Genomic DNA, 17,062 nt, shown 5'->3' with positions numbered 1-17,062 from the left:
TTGAGAAAAGCGAGGCCGATCGTCCGAGAGAAATGTAATCGAAAGTCGCTAATATCGAATGCGACGTACCTCGGTATCCGTCCCAAATTCCGCGTGGCACATGTATTAAACACTCGATACATCTAATATCTATATCTAACATATCTAACGGCTTCTGGCAATTCAACACAAATGGTGAGAAGGGAGTGGGAGCAGCGGGAGTAGGCTGAGTTCGCACGGTGCTGCACGGTGCGCGCCGTGCGCGGTCGGCCGGGTCGGCGTGCCTGTGCCTAGTCATCCTACCGTCGCGCCGCCGCGCCGCTCCATCACCACTACCCCCACTACTCGACATGTTGTCGCGGCGCGACGCGCCGGCGCGCCGCGCGCGGCACCCGCGCGTTCGCGCCCGCCGCACCCCGCGCCCCGCAGCACCGTACGGCTACGTTTACACGGCGGCTTATAATCCGATTTTATAACTCCCGTATATTATTCGATCTAAATTTGTCCTTCTTATCATAATGATCACTTAAATAAGCCCATTTTATATCTTAAACATTTAAATCAATCTCTTTTGATATATATATTCTAGAAATTGTAGTTTGAATATCAAAAAAAGCTCCTATTTGAATGATCATTAATGATCAAAAGAAGAAAAATTTTTGATTAGATAAACGGTAGTTACTAAACCCGATTAACGATCGCCGTGTAACAGAGCTCACTGGTATCGCTGTTAACAGTTCGATCTCGATGTATTTCGCTCCCCCTTTCGTTGTTATTGTTATCGGAGCAGCCGCTCGTTTCGGGAAACGTATCGCCGCAGGAGAGCCCGAGATCGTTCCGGCGAATGACTGCCGTCTTCCAAAAATACGTTAGACGAGAACTAAAACGGCCAACGGGATATCATCAGCAATATCACACATCCTTAAATATAAAAAGAGACTAGAAAAATTGCTTTTCTTGTTAGTAAAATGAGACGCGAGTGATCCGTAAGATCTGCGAGAACTCTAAGCTGCGATTACTTCTCTCTTAAGCCTTGTGTCCACGATGCTAGAAATTGCTTCGAGATCTTGGACGGAGAAAGAATTAACCAATCGCATTGGTCAATTGCCGAATTGTCTAAATGTGATTGGTCAATTTTTTCTCCGTCCGAGATCTCGGAGCAATTTAATTCTAGTATCGTAGACACAAAAGGCTTTTTACACTTTTCTCTTCTTTCGAGATCGTTCGCGCATCTCTTCGTATAGTTAAATTCGTTTTTGTCTGTAACGCAGTGAATGCGTAACTTTTTTGCTTCTTCGCCCGCCCGCCATATTATAATTGCCTCATTCGCGATCGAGATTCGAATTTCGCCGGCTGGTGAGAATTGATGATTACCGCAATCTCTAATTTCATTCTCGATCGGATATCGTCACGTTTAACGACGATACCGCGAAACGATTACATGCACCAGTAGCTCCGCATAAAACGTCTTTGTTAACGTGCAAAAAAAACAGGAAAGTGTAAACGCGGCCGTCCACTCGATACCGACCATCCCGGGACGCGACTCTAAAATAGCGGAACGAGCGGATGCGGACTTCTTTTCTAACAAGTCGAGATAGAGAGAAACAGATAGACACATACATAGCGAGAGCGAGAGAGAGAGAGAGAGAGAGAGAGAGAGAGAGAGAGAGAGAGAGAGAGATAAAGAGAATAATGATTGATATAATGTATAATCAAATAGTAGAAAAATATTTTTATGATCTCGTGTTTAAGCTTTAAACTTTCGCAACTATGTGAGCTAGCAAAAACGTTTCGATAATTGAGGCATATGTATAAAGATGTTTTTATTTAATAAACGAAAAAATCTCTTTAGCGTCTGCTTTCTATTTAATTTGAGTCACCGTGCCGATGACTCAAGTCAACTCTGACGAGCTAAGCTAGGCGACAAGTCGAACAATAGAAAGGACGGAAAAGGATTATTTTTTATCTACACACATATGATGTGTGCGCATGCATACGCGGGTGTAAATAAAAAGTTCTTATCGATCAAGAAATAATTACGAATATCTCGTCTTTAGATTCTGATCGAAGTAGTCGCAAAATGACTCGGCCCTGCAAACGAGCTCGTGCACCTGTACCCGCATCTTCAAAGATTAAAGGTTCCCTTATTGGATTCCCGTTTTCTCTTATGCGAGACGCAGTGCCGCACTTGCGTACAGTTTCGTGGTAATTTCGGTTTTTCAGTTGCGCTCGTACATTTCCATTACAACAGGCAATAATATTTTCCATTTAAATCTTTCCCTAACCCACACGATGTGACGGAGGATCGAAAATCGGCTCTGTTTTGCTTCCTGAACCGACTTTTACTCCGCTGCTAAGCCACCGGGCGCCCCGACGGATGCTGTTCATCCCTGACGTGTAGCGTCCCTCCGAGACAGAGACGGAGTGACGCAGGCAACAGTAGAAAGAGAGAGAAAGAAATAAAGGTAGAGAAAAAAAATGGTTATTAATTTTCTAAACTAGACAATCCGTCTGTTCTTTTTCGAAGAATTTCCTGAACTGGAGCACATTGATGCATACTTATTGTCTCACTCTAACTTATTGCACAAAAATGTGCTCCAATAATTCAGGAAATTCTTCGAAAAAGAACAAACGGATTATTACGAACATATAAAAAAGGCATTGTAAGGGTGATATTTCATGTGTCGTACGTCAAATTTTTTAAGCATGTTAATTGGCTGAAAAGTTCTCGAGTTTCTAGAAACCCTCTATCTTATAGCCAATGGTGTACGCCCGACAAAGCTTGTCATACGATACATGAAATATCAGCCTAATAAGAGTAGTAAAATTCGAGAATAATAATACAGAAAAAGAGAAAAGAGCAAGAGCGAGTATATGTATGTAAGAGAAAGGGGGAAAGAAAGAAAGAGGGAGTGAGGGAGAGAGAAGGCGCGCGAGGAGGAACCCGAGGAACGCAGGAACGCGCCGGTCGCGCCGGAGTGGAGGGGCCGACGGTCCGATTCCGGCGTTCCGCTCGCCGCGGCGCGGCGGCGAGAGACCGGAGAGTGACGAGAGGCGACGGAGACGAGCCAGTCGGTAGCGGCGCGTCTCCCAGGCGCGAGTCGCTGCGATGAGTCGGCACAAGCGCGTACCCGTGGCGATGGAGGCCGCGTCGGCGATCCCGGTGTATCTCGTACGCGTGCTCGCGGTGTCCCTCGCGTTCCTGTGGCCGGCGTTGAGCGAGGAGACCAGCCTGACCGGCCGTATGCGGGCGATCAGCGAGGACCTGGACCGGCAGCTCAACGAGATAATGGCCTCGCAGGCGCTCACCTACACGACGGTCAACACCGTCGGGCTGCCCTACAACGCCACCACCAAGTTCAACCCGAAGGGCATGGGCCAGCTGTACAACGTGACGAACGTGTTCATCGATCTGGTGCAGAGCAAACAGGCGTATCCGGAGGGTGAGTGACTCTCTTTTTTTGGGTTACCGAGCTCCGCGACATTCCTCCCCGGGAGACGCGGCGAGACGTCGATGGCCGGGGGGGGGGAAGGTTTTGGGGGTTAGGACACGACGTACACGGCGCGTCGCGCATTTTCGCCCTGCTGGGCCGAGGGACGGTTACGCCCTGTAACGCCGATAACGCGCCGTGCGCCGCACCGCCGAAAAATGGCCGGTCGCTTGTTGGTAAACAAGACGGCTGTCAAGGCGCCCGCGGATCGTCACGGGGGGTTGACGACGAACGTTTCGCCGCCTCGCTCGCGTTTTCAATTATCGCGATGGATTTCGTCGCGCCGCGCCGCGGGAGCAAAGGCTTGGAGCGAAAGCGACCCCAGCGGGCTGTACGCGTCGATATTGGTATTTTCGCTAGCAAGACGGAAACGCGCCGCGCGTGTTTGGAAAGGAATGCCGAATAAGTACCCGCTCGTTGGCGTTGCGAACGGAGTTGACGAGAGAGTTTTTTTTATATCGGAGCGGTATACTTAATTTCTCGTGATTGCCCGGCCCTGAGAGGCCATCAACGAATTGCAAGAGACCGCACTTCGCTAATGAGCTCCAACGCGAACCCACCTTCAGAAGCGACCGCGTCCGTCGTGCGTGCGAGGTCGACGAATTACGCGCGAAGGTCGCCAAATCGAAGCGACACGCGATCCGAATCGAGCGATTTGTAGCTCGTATCTAAATTACGATTGTCTTTGAGATGTGTACGAAGAAACGGAATCGCGACAGGAAGAGAGAAAGAAATTAATTAATTGAAATTTTTAGATTGCAATATTGGAGTGATTTAATTTAAAAATGGAGACGATAGGGAGAGAGAGAGGGAGAAAGAAAGAGAGAGTCTGAGCTGACTATTTTCTTGGTGATTTTGTGTTCCTTCTTATAATCTTATGGTATAGACTGAAAACAGAAATTCAGTCAATCAGAATTAGCGCTATGAGGTAATATTTTCATGCCGCTGCTCGTGTTGACGGTATAATAAACACACCTGCAACCCTTTGTTTCATTATTCTGCGCTTATTAAGTGGATCACAATAATTCACCCGCAGCGTAAAAAAGTACGTAAAATTGTATGAATAATAAGTGAAAAAAATCACAATAATGAAAATTCACAACGAGGGTGTATACATTCGTATGGCTTTTTACACTTGTGATTCGCGTGTAATTTTACGTACCTTTTTTGCAGCGTGCGTATGTTCAACATTTCCAGCGAGATATATGGACTTCATGACTTCATTAATCAAAATTCATTAATCCGCGAATCGAAAAAAGAATCTTCGATATTTTGCCAATCTTGGTCTGTGAAAAAAATGTATCTATTTTAACGTACGGCGTTAGAAAAGAAAATCAAGTTTGCATGACTTCTCGTCTCTGACGTCATAATTTAATGTGAGGAAAATGGTAGGAGCCTTAAATGATAGAACGGAGGGATCGCGAGTTACGATCTGGTCGCGAATGCGACGTTACATGCGGGAGATAATGGCATCGTGTTCCGCAGCGAGAGTTCACGTTCGCGCATTTACAGAAATTTTTTTTACAGCGACTTTATATTGCGTTTAACGTTGCGGTACTCGCGCGTGGGCAATGTTAGAGGAAAAAGAAGTTATCTGCAGAAGTTGGCTGCATTCAATTACTTACAATCGTCGCGTATAAACGCCGCTGGAGGAAAAATATCGACCGCGCTGTATATTCAATTAACCAGACAAAACTCATTGTTCATTCGTTTACGTAAGTTTTTCAGTATTTCTATTACGAATTTATTTCGGCGAACGGACGCTTTTATCCGCGAATCTGGTCTTTCCGACTCGCGTAAATTTATGCGACGTTCCCACGCTCGTCTCTCCCCAATGAAATATTCCTTATAAATCGGATTTAGGTCCGGCAACGAGATTATGCATCCGAAGAAAATCGATATCAATTTAGAAGATTTGATACGCGCCCGTTCATGCGCGCCGCTTTTTCATTCCGATTGAATTTACGCGAATTGTCTGTCCTTCTGAACCTCGAAATGCGATTCACAATGATTATGAATGAAGTATTTGTGACTTTTTTTTACATTCAAATTGATGCACAAAGGTCGGCACGGTCCTTCCGCGCGCGATTTGCTCGGCCAGAATTTTTTGAACTGTTACTTTGGTATTCAGATTTTAATTTTTTATTGAAATTTGCTTTATCATCATTATTTAAATAAAGTAAAATTTTTACATACGCACACATACGCTTAGATATTTAATTTCATTGCATTGTGTAATTAAAAACACGTAAATATATAGCTTTTACGTTATACGTATCAATTTCAAAGTTAAAAACACTTTCGTTGTTTCTCGCTTTGTTAATTACGCGGAAAATAATTATTATTATTGCGAAAAATTCAGGAAAAATATTTTCGACGTCGGCGAGATCCGTTTTCGCTCGTTAATAATATCGCTCGAAGATGAAATTACCGATCTGCTTCCGCGGCTTCCGCTCAAAGAAAGGAGCAAAAGTGGCCTCGTAATATTTAGCGATACGCAAACGCTTTCCACGCGCAGGCCGGTTAAAAACCCCGATAACTCCGTGAACTACGCGGATCATTGACCCCCCCAGGCACAATAACGTAGGAGCGCGTGTATCGCGTCTAGCAGGAAGTTGATAGCGAGAGAGCACGTCATCGTCCGTCCAGAAGCGGGAACTCCGATGATCGCACTCGTGCCATTCGTGCGACAGGACTTTCATTGTGACGATACGCGAACGTCGGTTGTTCTTAGAAACGTTAAACATTCGATTTTAGAAATAATTAATAATAATAAATGTTTGCTGAGAGAGAAGCATTTTGACGTTCACGCAATATCCATATATTATTATCGGAATTCAAAGAGAATTTGTCGGTCGGTATTCACTCGAGAACTAGCGCCGTTTAAATGAATTTTGTCCTCTCGCGACGCCTATGTAGTCTCCGATTTATTTTCAGGACTGCGAAACACTCGGAAGTCTGTTGACCGGACCTCTTCGTGTCGAGTCTCGCTATGTTTACGCTTCTGTGTTCTTTCTAATGGTTTAGATAAGATCTCGGAAGCTTTCATGTTTCGAATTCAAACTTCTTGTTGATCGTTTCAGCTCCGATTTATATTTAAGTACATATATACGTATATAACGTAGGATAAAACGGTATTTTTCGAACTGTAAATCCCGATTATGGTGCAGATGCTGCGGTAAATGCGTCTAGCTCCGGAGTTCGCGTCGCTCGCGCTTCGATCTCGCGCAACCGCGTCGAGGGTGAACCGGGTAACAATGGAGCAAAGTTTGGACCCGCCACAATATGATCAGCGCTCCGCGACAATCTAATTTCGTCCGAATTCGCGCGGCGGATTTAATGGCACCGGATGCGGTCGAAACTGGAGACGCGCTCGTGTAACCAGCTCGGGTCCGTATATTGTACACCGGGAACGCGCGGGGGGGGGGGGGGAGGGGGCTCAGGTGATTCCGAATTATAAACTCTGAAACACGACACCGCCACCGCGTGTACGCGTCGTCGTCCGCGGGTGCGAAAATTACGCGACGGCGGAATTGGATTTCGATAGCTGCGAAACGCGCGCGCTCCTATATCCATGTCGCTCGGTGGCCTGTGACGGCCGTTTTCCTCGGCGATGACGTTGCCCCTTTTTGAAGCTCGTGCCGGATCCGCGCGAGTCGAGTAACGGCACCTTTAACAGTACGGATTATTCCGAACGCCCAGCTGACGCTTCTTTTATCGCTTCATTAAGCGCTCGACGATCGACGAGAAGCGGAACTGACGATATTATCGAGTCAAGGGTTGCATACTCCGGCGATTCGACGTCGCGTTTAAGTTAAGGGAAGTTATTTGCCATTCCGTATTATCGCAACACGTAATTGTCATTAATATTTATTAATATCGTATCATTTAATATCGTGCGTTAACATCTTAGCATTTCGAGAGGAGAAGATATCATCTGAATTTTCTAGAATTTTTAATTATCGGCCGTGCGTCATTCTAATGTCACGATGCCTAGCGTCTGTTACATAGACGCATTCAATGAATACTCCTCCGCGTAGTTTCGCAGCCTCGAAATAGGATGCCTATCTCTCTTTATTATTAGCCTCCGATTGCATGTAACAGACTTGTTGACGAAGCGGCGATCGATGATCTTTTGTTGCGTTAGCGGTTTAATCGGACGTATACGATACTTCATTACTAGATTGGAATGAAATTGAAATCGATATTTCAGCGATGATTTATCGCATGCGCGAATGCGAAGATAGTAACAAGATATAAAGATTTTTACAAACGATATTGATCGAGAACAATGCTCGAGTGATAATCTGACGTTTAAAAGTTACATAATCACTCGAGGACGCGTAATAAAAAAAATAATCCTACTAAAAACTGTCGAGTGCGTCGAGTGGCATATTAACATCCGCATCACGCGGTACTTTAAATTTAATGTGTCACAATTTTATCGACGAAGATTTGAGGACGCTAGGAATACGCGTCTTCACGATTGAATAACCCATCGAGCGATTGATTCGCGGGTCGGCCGAAAGCTCGTTAAGACGACACACGTCGTTCGCTATATAGCGTTCAGATTAATTTCCCGTTTGGCGACGGATGATTTACGGTGTCGGTGGAGGTCTCGTTCCGCAGTCGACGGTCGATATTATTTTATTAGCGCTTTCCGCGAAAAAAAGCGTCGTATGCACGCCCCGTTTAGAGCCCCGTCAACTGTCGACAACCCCGATGACTATATATCGATCTCGTCGCCTGATTCTCGTCGCACAAAGGCCGCCGTCCGTTTCCTCTCCCGGATAGAGAGGCGAGCGGATTCGAAAGAGAGAGATAGAGAGAGAGAGAGAGAGAGAGAGAGAGAGAGAGAGAGAGAGGAGAGAGAGAGAGAGAGAGAGAGAGAGGAGAGAGAGAGAGAGAGAGAGAGAGAGAGAGAGAGAGAGAGATAGAAGTGTCGAGCACAAAGCGGAGACATTCGCGACTCGAGGGTGTCCTTGTGCATTAATCTTTCGTTCGACGGGATTACCTAGCTCAGCTCGCTCCCTCTCATTCTTCCAGGACAGTCCGCGTGACACGTCGCCCCTCGACATACAATTTCGGATTGAATTACGGATTTATTATCAATATTCCCTCGCACGTTCGCTGCGTACGCCGAAATGCATTCGCGCGATATTATATCACACGAGTCTCTCAGTGAAATAAACGGCTGTCTGCCAGGTATAGGATTATCGTGATTAACTATCAGTATCTGCGTCCTGCGTCAGCGTATTCTATTACTAATTACTTGGAATTTATGTACATACATATAAGGCGCGTGACGAATGAAGATACGGGTCGCGCGTGAAAAAGGAAGCTGGAGATTTCTCAAAAGAGAGGGAGGGAAAGTATTGCGTCATGGGAAGTAGTGGTATCGTTTTAACCTGCTATATACGAGGAAATCTTGTAAATAATCGAATACATACATACAAATATTTATTATTTAATATTATATATGTATATACTGTATTATTACAATGTGACAAGAAAGGCATTTTTCAGCATTCGGAATCGCCATTTTTTTCAATAAGCAACGATGACACGCAAAGATATGAGTAGATAATAAAATAAAACGTAGGAAATGCGATTGTGCGCTATACGTTCGCACGATTGGATGATTGATATCCAATCTTTTGTCGAGATATAAAAATATAAAATTTCGTATAAAATTCCAAATAGCGATTAATAACATATATGTATATTTGTTTTGCTACATCGGCAAGAATTAGGTCGTAGGATTTTACTTCTGTGTCATATTTCACAATAACTCCTTTATCACCCAGAAAATCGTTCTCTCTTGTAAATGAGTTGTGTCTATACTATTGCGAGCGGCGATAAAGCGATGAACGTGAAAATTTGGAACCGTCATCCAGTCGCCGAAACTTGGCTTATCTCTTTTCGCCTCATCAAACCATTACCATGACGCGTGTTCGAATAATGACATTGTTCGAGATTAACTATGGCGGAAACGTTTGTATTCGCGCTGAAAGGATTTCCAACGGCGAAAAAATTCCCAAAGAAGCGAATGTTCGTCACTGTGCAAATACATCGTGAGAAGGGCGACATTCGCAAGTTCATTCATGCAAATTCATTCCATGTAGAACAACCCGGACTTATCGAGCGCTCTTTTTAGCCTTAGGAGCATGCACGACAGCCGCCTGTGTGTGTGTGTGTGTGTGTGTGTGTGTGTGTGTATGAAGCGACGCTGCTTTTGAAATGCACCGCGTTTTATCGTTTACACTGTAAACGTACGTTTCGCACGGTTTCTAAATGCTCCAGTAAGTTTACCGTAAAACGTGACTGCCGCTACGCTCCGAGCTGCTTCGACAAACAGCCAAGGACAAAACATCGTTGTTCGGCAAACAATACGATAAGGATTTTAGGAACGCGAGCAGTATTCTCGACTCTAAGATGTTCAATCATACGCATACATTTTGGACGATCAAATATTCTTGTCCCCGATATTCAGATCGATTGTTTATCTATTATTTATTTAAAAAACCGCATGCAATAAAAATAACGGCACATTTTGAGGATGAAGCATTATTTTATCAATATATCTGCGAAATTTTGTACGTTTCCGCGTTCTTACGTCGATCACTCATTCATTTCTCGAGAGGATTCAGAAACCTACTCGACGTGACTCATACATAGGATTTGTTCTTCCCCTTTTCGCATTGCCCAATCAGATGATTCGTTTTGTAATGGAACATATGGTGCAATAATTGCGGCAATAATGGGACACGCGCGGGTATTAAGTGCGTCGATCTCGTCGACACGTGCAGGTTGAACAGAGGTAGAATCGAGGAAGCAAGGGCAGCCTTTTATTTTCGATCGTATTAAACCGGTTTTTTCTAACTAAATTCTCAGTGGAAGGAAACGGCGAGACTAGGGGTCCGTTTTCTATTGCTGAACTGGCTTAATCTTTTTTTACTCCACATTGGAAGGAAATAGATACACTCTGAACTAGTGCAGCCAGTTCAGCAATAGAAAACAGACCCTAGGATTCGTGACCGAAAGAAAACGCGGCAACACTCCGGAATACCTATTCTTCGTGAACATGCGAATTTACGCCGCCGTGGTTTGCCGCCGTCCCTTTCCCTTTCTTCGTCGTCGTCGGCGCAACTCGTACGTCGCGCACCTGAATTCACGGACACGCACGGCTGCGCGCATCCGTCGATACAAACGTCGGCGCAACGACACGCGCAGAAAGGTCCGTCTGGAGGCGGCGGAGAACAAAAGCCTCGTAAATCTCGGACATTAGACATGCACGCCGCTCCGCTCGCGTATCGCACCGGTTTTACGATATCCCGCGAGAACACAATGAGGCGATATAACGCCGCGTTGCGCCACGTTACTGGCAATTAATGATTTATTTGCATCAAACGCTGGTCGCATTAAGGAAATTTACTGGGGGGTGATATATCGCAGTTTCCGAATACAGTACCCGTGTGAGGCAGTCTTTAATTTACTGCACATCTTCTAAACATCGTATCTGTCAGGCAGGTTTTATAGACGCAGAACGCGCCACATCTGCAACGTGTGTTGATCAAACATAGATAAAGATATATATAGAACTATATCATCAAGTAAAATGCAATCGCGATACAATTCCATGACGAATGCAGTAATGCGACTATGATAATACCATCGGACGAGAGATAAGATATCAGCCGGAACCGTTTATCGCTCAAGATTCATCGCGCCTTGCGCATTTACGGTAATCTCTCTCTCAGTGCACTCAACGCGCTACGTTCGGCTAATGTTTCTCCTCGATGGCGCCAAATGCGGCCACAGATATTGCCGAGAGAAAATTTCCGTCCCGTTCAACTAATGTCGCTGGAGATGAGATGCAATCTCCTTTATGAAGAAAAGCATAAAGAGACCCTTCTGCGCACCCATATCGTGCCTATAATTGATAGCACACGGATGATCAATCAAACTTATCTGCTTCTTAAACGTCCGTATCTCAACGGATTGGAAATTAATTCAATTCGGGGTCGAGGAGATGCGAGGTCGTTCGCGTGCGCGTAAAAATGGGACGCGAGACTCGTGAGTCGCAGCTGCGCGAAAATCGGGGATTTAATTTCCGGGAACGCGAGTATGCAACACACGGCGGAAGTATTAAAGCCCGACCCCGCCAGAATAACGCGAAGTGTATCGGTACCACACACGCTTCGCTTCATCGGACGATGCCTGCGTTTCCAACCGGCAATTTACGCGTGTCCGATATTCCGACGAAATTGCGACTTGTAACAACGCGAACGAGCGCCGCAACAGCAGAGGCCGGACGGAAACTGCGTTAACGATCGACAGCCAATCTCACACGCCAGCGTAATGTATGAGCTGTTGAAAACCAAAACGGTCTGCGCCGCCAAATTCGCGTGTGTATCGATTGTCGAGAAGATGCCACATCATCTATTCTTGCTTTTTCTCCCTTTCTCAAAACGTTCATTCGTTAACGTTTCATTAATTGCAGAGCTAAAAGTTTATTGATTCAATAAGATATTTTTGCATTTCTCTCGAGACGAGTTGAAAGAAACGTCTTATATGGCAAATAAAATGGCAATTTTGAAATAAATATTCAAATTGACACAATTTCGGTGATTTCAATTTTCGATGTAAATACATATACGAAAAAGAGCTTTATGTATAAACGCCACGTCCTATTTATTCGCGAATAAGCATATCTAAAGATCGTTATCGCATGCATTCGGTATCGAAATATAAATTAAATATAAACCATATACATTTAAATATAAATTCAGTGAAATTAGAACATTGCACCACTATCAGTTTCGATTTTGAAAATGCAAAAAACAAAGTTTTTTTTTTACGGAACATTCGTCGAGGACATGAGAGAGAACATTTTATAGGCATTATTTATTTCGGTTTATCTCTCGATTGTTTTATTGCTGCGCCGGGTGCAGCAAATTATCGCGAATTACATGAAGATCGATTGATCACCGTCTGGACACGTGCAATCGAAGGACACTTTTATGCGAAAAACGAAAATATACGGGCGAGCTGTCTTCTAAAATTACGACCTGCTATAAATTCCTTAATATTTTGACGGATTTAATTTCGCGTGTGTCACATTGTCGCGAAATGTTCTAAAAGGAGAATGGAGTGGAATGTCGAGCAAACGTTGACGTTTACTCTGTCAAATACTCTGTGAAATTCCATCCTCGAATATCGAATGTAATCGTAAATTAATAAATAACCAAATATATAATCAATTAATTTAGATATAATTCTTATAATTTTAGATGAGCTATAAGAATTGCCTCGGGAGATAAGGAAAAACATTTAATCTCGTCGTCTATTAATATCGCTTAAATGATGACTTTCGTGTCGAAAATCTCTTTTAAATAAAATTCGCGGTAACATAGAAAGAACTGTGATTTTTAAATTATCATTAAATGTGACCTTGCGCTACGGTGAATACACCTGAACGCTTTCTACAAAATGCACAGAAACCGTTGCGGTCGAAGGATTCGCCGGCCTTCTCTGCAACGTATATTAATTAGCTTTTAGATAGAAATCTCGCCGGCCTATTCGATATACAGATATACATATTCGGTTTCCAGGTCAAGCACAAGTACAAAACGAGTCGTAAGGCCTGATTCCCCTGCGATACCAATCTTATCACGTACGTCGCGCGGTATTAAGAGATTATAACTGTAATATGGTCAATGAACAGTTAAACAATGAACAGATGCCACAAGAAATACTTCCGGCGTTGAGTTGCTCGGTTTGAAAAATGAGAATGTTAATGCATTCGTTATCGCATTATCGCGACCCTCAAAACAACAATGCTCACGGTTAATGACTCGAGAAAACATTGTCCTTCGCTGATTTGTCCCTTTCACTTTTACTACACGTGTCTGGATGAGCACCTATCTTTCATTTACGGGCTAGCGAATCGGTATACGACCATTTTATACATGTAGCGTCTCTATTAACGGGGCAAAGCCCTGTTCCAGCAATCCTGCCGTAGGAATTCAGGAATACAAAGGGAGCGGTTGTTATCTGAATTTATTTTGCGATTACTACGTGAATTAATTTATGGTGTAAATAAAAATTGTTTAAGCTTCTTTTTTAAGCTCTTGTTTAAGCTACTTTTAAGCTCTCTTAAAATTTTTAATGCATCCCTGGAGCCCGACAGCGACATATTTCACGTCTGTATAAATAAAGTCCTGGTAAGCGCTCGCGAGTAAAAGGATCAAAGCTGTAGGATTCGCAATATTTATCACTGTGCAACGGAAGATCGAAGGACCGACGCGTGTAGAAGACGAAGAAAGAAACACGCGCACGTGTCGATGAGAAGGGAAGTAGTGTGCCGAAAGGGCATGGGGGAGCGAGTAAAAGCGTAAAGGAGTGTATATAAATCGGTGCGCAAGGAGCAACGGCAGCGACATTATTCTCGTTTTACTGAAAACACCATCGATCTGTTCTATTTTCGTAGAAGCCGCAACACACACGTATGCAACACGAGCCGTGAACGCGCCCGCGCGTGCGACAGGCGACGTATAAACGCAACGAGCGATGTATCAACGTGTCGGAAAGGTACGCCGTGCCGGAATTTACGGAAATACGCATTTCCGTCGTCTACCCGGCACCCGCGATGATTCTGTTATTCAGAATTCTGGGTGGTAGGAGGAGGAGACGGGGAACACACAACGAACGAGGACGCGCGCAGTGTGGCGGATTGAAAATCGAGCCGCGGATGTAATTCACACCGCGCATCTTTAGAAAATCTTGGGCCCGGCCCGATCGAAACGCGCGATGCGACACGCGAACGACATCCGGCGTTGTTGGTTCGCACGCTGAAATCTTTTATTTATTAATTTTATTTTTATCGTCGATCCCCCGTGTCCAGGATTGCGTCTTGCAGATCGAGAAGCATGACACGTGTTTCACAGGTGCTCGCAAAGATGAGTTTCTCGATGTGGGAGCGGCACGTACGTGTCATCTCCATCCTCCATAGTATTGCCACCACGTGGCAATTTAGAGTGAGGGGGCAAGGAGGGAGAGATTGGATAGGGACAGATACAAACACATGCAGAGCGCGCGTGTAGAATCTCGGCTGGAAAGTTCAACGTGCCGCAAGCCGTTCGGCTGAACGGGCGCAAGGCGAAAACGTTTCTTTCGAACCCCTTTATAGATACCGGGTACGTAACCCTCACGTACCGGGTGGTCCGGTGGATATCGATAGATTCTTTTCGACTGGAGTGACGCACGTATCCTGCCGCATTTCACTTGCAAATGTACCTTGTATTCTTTTCGATTCTGTGTCCGAATAAATGAGCACGTTGTTACCTGCTCGGGAGAAAGGATAATCTTTCGCTGACATCGTTCTACAATGTTTCGACACAACCACTATCAACGCGCCGCGCCGTGCAGACTAGCCTGTTCCTCGTATTCCTCAGTATTCCCCGTGCACGCGTTTTCCGCTTAGATCGCACGCTCACGCATACTGGCGCGTGAGTCATGCGATGGCAGTAGCCCCAATGGCTGTACGCTAATGACTTTTAGCATTCCGACTTGTGCGAAATATACAGTGCAATCTATTTTGTAATAAACATAAATATGTTCTTTCACAACGTGTTGATATATTATCGTACATGTATCTTATTGTTTTTATCGCGTTATCGATACATTACACGACATATCAATTATACTAAGTGAGTCATACAACTGAGACGGGTTGTAGCTTTTGTTTTGTTCAAGATAAAAAAGATAGAGAAAAGAATTGAATGATAAAGTTTGTTTTCTTATGGACTTCCTATGTATCGAAGAATTGTTCATTTGTTGAATGAAATTGTATCATATGTTTCGAGATATTTCATACTTTATGTTAAAATATATTAGAAATAAATATTTCGTTAACTTGATTTCTTTTGATAAACTTATCTTAATATTTTCGCGCAGAATATTTGTAAGAATTGATTTATAAAAAAATTCTATTTTTTGTTTAAGTGCAATTACCAATACATTTTCTCTATATATTCTTGAATTTATGAAAAGAATAAATTCGTAAGACAATAAAGCAAATTGTACCATTCAATCTTTTCCTGCATCATTTTTTTCGTCTTCGACGAAATAAGACAAATTACATACAATTTGTCCCAATTACGTGACTCATGCTATATAACAGATGAATTATTCTCTATTATTGTATACATCTTTATCTCTTTCACTCTTCACTTTTAGAATTACATACGGATTTGTGAGAGGAAATTTGCCGAAAATTTCAGACCTGTAGCATTTTCTTAAGATTAACAATACTATTTAAAACAAGTTACTAATGTGAAAAGCCACAATACAGTGTTAATTGAATGTTTACGAGTTGTTCGTAAACATGGATATTGATATTGATCTCTCATGCAGTCTCAAATGTATCCTATAAAATCTAAATAATTAAATTTATAATAATATGACTTAATTAAATTCTGAAAAACAATTTAATAATAATGTTATCCCATATTTTTTTCATTTGTTTTATTTATTTTGACGAAAATATTGGAAAAGTACGAAAAAAAATTAATTTTACAATAGGCAAACATGCAATTTCGAAAACTTCGGACATTGGAAATTGTATTGAACTGTTACAGTTTTATTTGTTTCGTATCGTTAAAATACTATTTTCTCTTATCCAAAACGTCAGTGCAAAAATTAAACTGTTACTTATAACATTCTACGATAATATTTGACATTCTATTGGAAAAAAAACCTGTCGATGAATATGCATTTTCATTACGATTATGTATAAAATAAAATCCGGCTGGATTTTTTGGGGAAAGACTGCATGTACTCCGCAGATACAAAAATATAATTCTAAAGTTAATTTTTTTTTAGATAACCAAAATTTCAAGTTTCTAGTCAGCAGCGAATGTTACAGTATATTGCAAGTATAGTTGCGTGCAACTCTTTTACCTTTTCCCTATCTATCGGATGATATGCTACGTGCACAAACACACACACACATACACGCGCACGCTTGAGTTACGTACGTCCATTGTGGTTCACGCGTTCTCGCATTCATTAAATCCGCAGTATGTATAATGTGTCTCTCCTTCCTCGACAGCTGCGCGGCGCTCCACGGAGTGAACAGTTAGGCTAACTCACGCAATAAAGACAATAATATTCTTTCGCCACAATAGAGCCTCTCTCGCGTCAGCCCATCGCTCTCGCCATGAAACCATTAACACCGCGGCTGCTCCGCGCTGCGCTCAGATCAAAAATTATTCTCTCTTAAAAGCGGCAGTTATATAAGATGTGTGATTTAGCGGCACATTCCTTCGGCATTACGTTCAATAAATCGAACCTTCATCCGCTTAATTCGAGCTCTCTTCCATCGACTCTTTTTCCAATACGAATCGAAGGAGCGAATCCAACGCCCAGCAATCGCTCGTGTAAACCGCAAGCGCTATCACTCCGTGATAACGTGGAAAATGTCCCGTAGGTATCGTTTTAACAGTTTATCAGACGGGATTGCTTTCCGGGCTGACTGTACGTCTCATTTCCCTTCCCCCCATCTGAATTACCATAGAGATTCGTTCATA

The 17,062-nt window shown here is 43.4% G+C and overlaps 1 protein-coding gene across 5 annotated transcripts in view; it reads left to right on the top strand.

The window, feature by feature from the left end:
- Positions 1–3,029: 3,029 nt before the first annotated feature.
- The window catches only part of LOC139776008 (prominin-like protein), a 39,792-nt gene continuing 25,759 nt past the window's right edge, over positions 3,030–17,062 (top strand). For 3 of the 5 annotated variants that reach the window (XM_071712399.1, XM_071712401.1, XM_071712398.1), the window contains exon 1: positions 3,031–3,422. In XM_071712399.1, the coding sequence (XP_071568500.1) occupies positions 3,089–3,422 (334 nt within the window). In that variant the 5' untranslated portion in view covers positions 3,031–3,088. Of the gene's footprint in view, positions 3,423–17,062 lie in introns of all 5 variants that reach the window. The other 2 variants (XR_011718990.1, XM_071712400.1) reach the window with 1 other exon arrangement.

The sequence above is a fragment of the Temnothorax nylanderi genome, unplaced genomic scaffold (genome assembly GCF_030848795.1).
Source record: "Temnothorax nylanderi isolate EJ_2023f unplaced genomic scaffold, tnyl_v1.0 TNYL_tig0110_pilon, whole genome shotgun sequence".
Lineage (NCBI taxonomy): Eukaryota > Metazoa > Arthropoda > Insecta > Hymenoptera > Formicidae > Temnothorax > Temnothorax nylanderi.
Note: the sequence above shows the minus strand (reverse complement) of the source record. Positions and strands in the feature narration are given on the sequence as shown.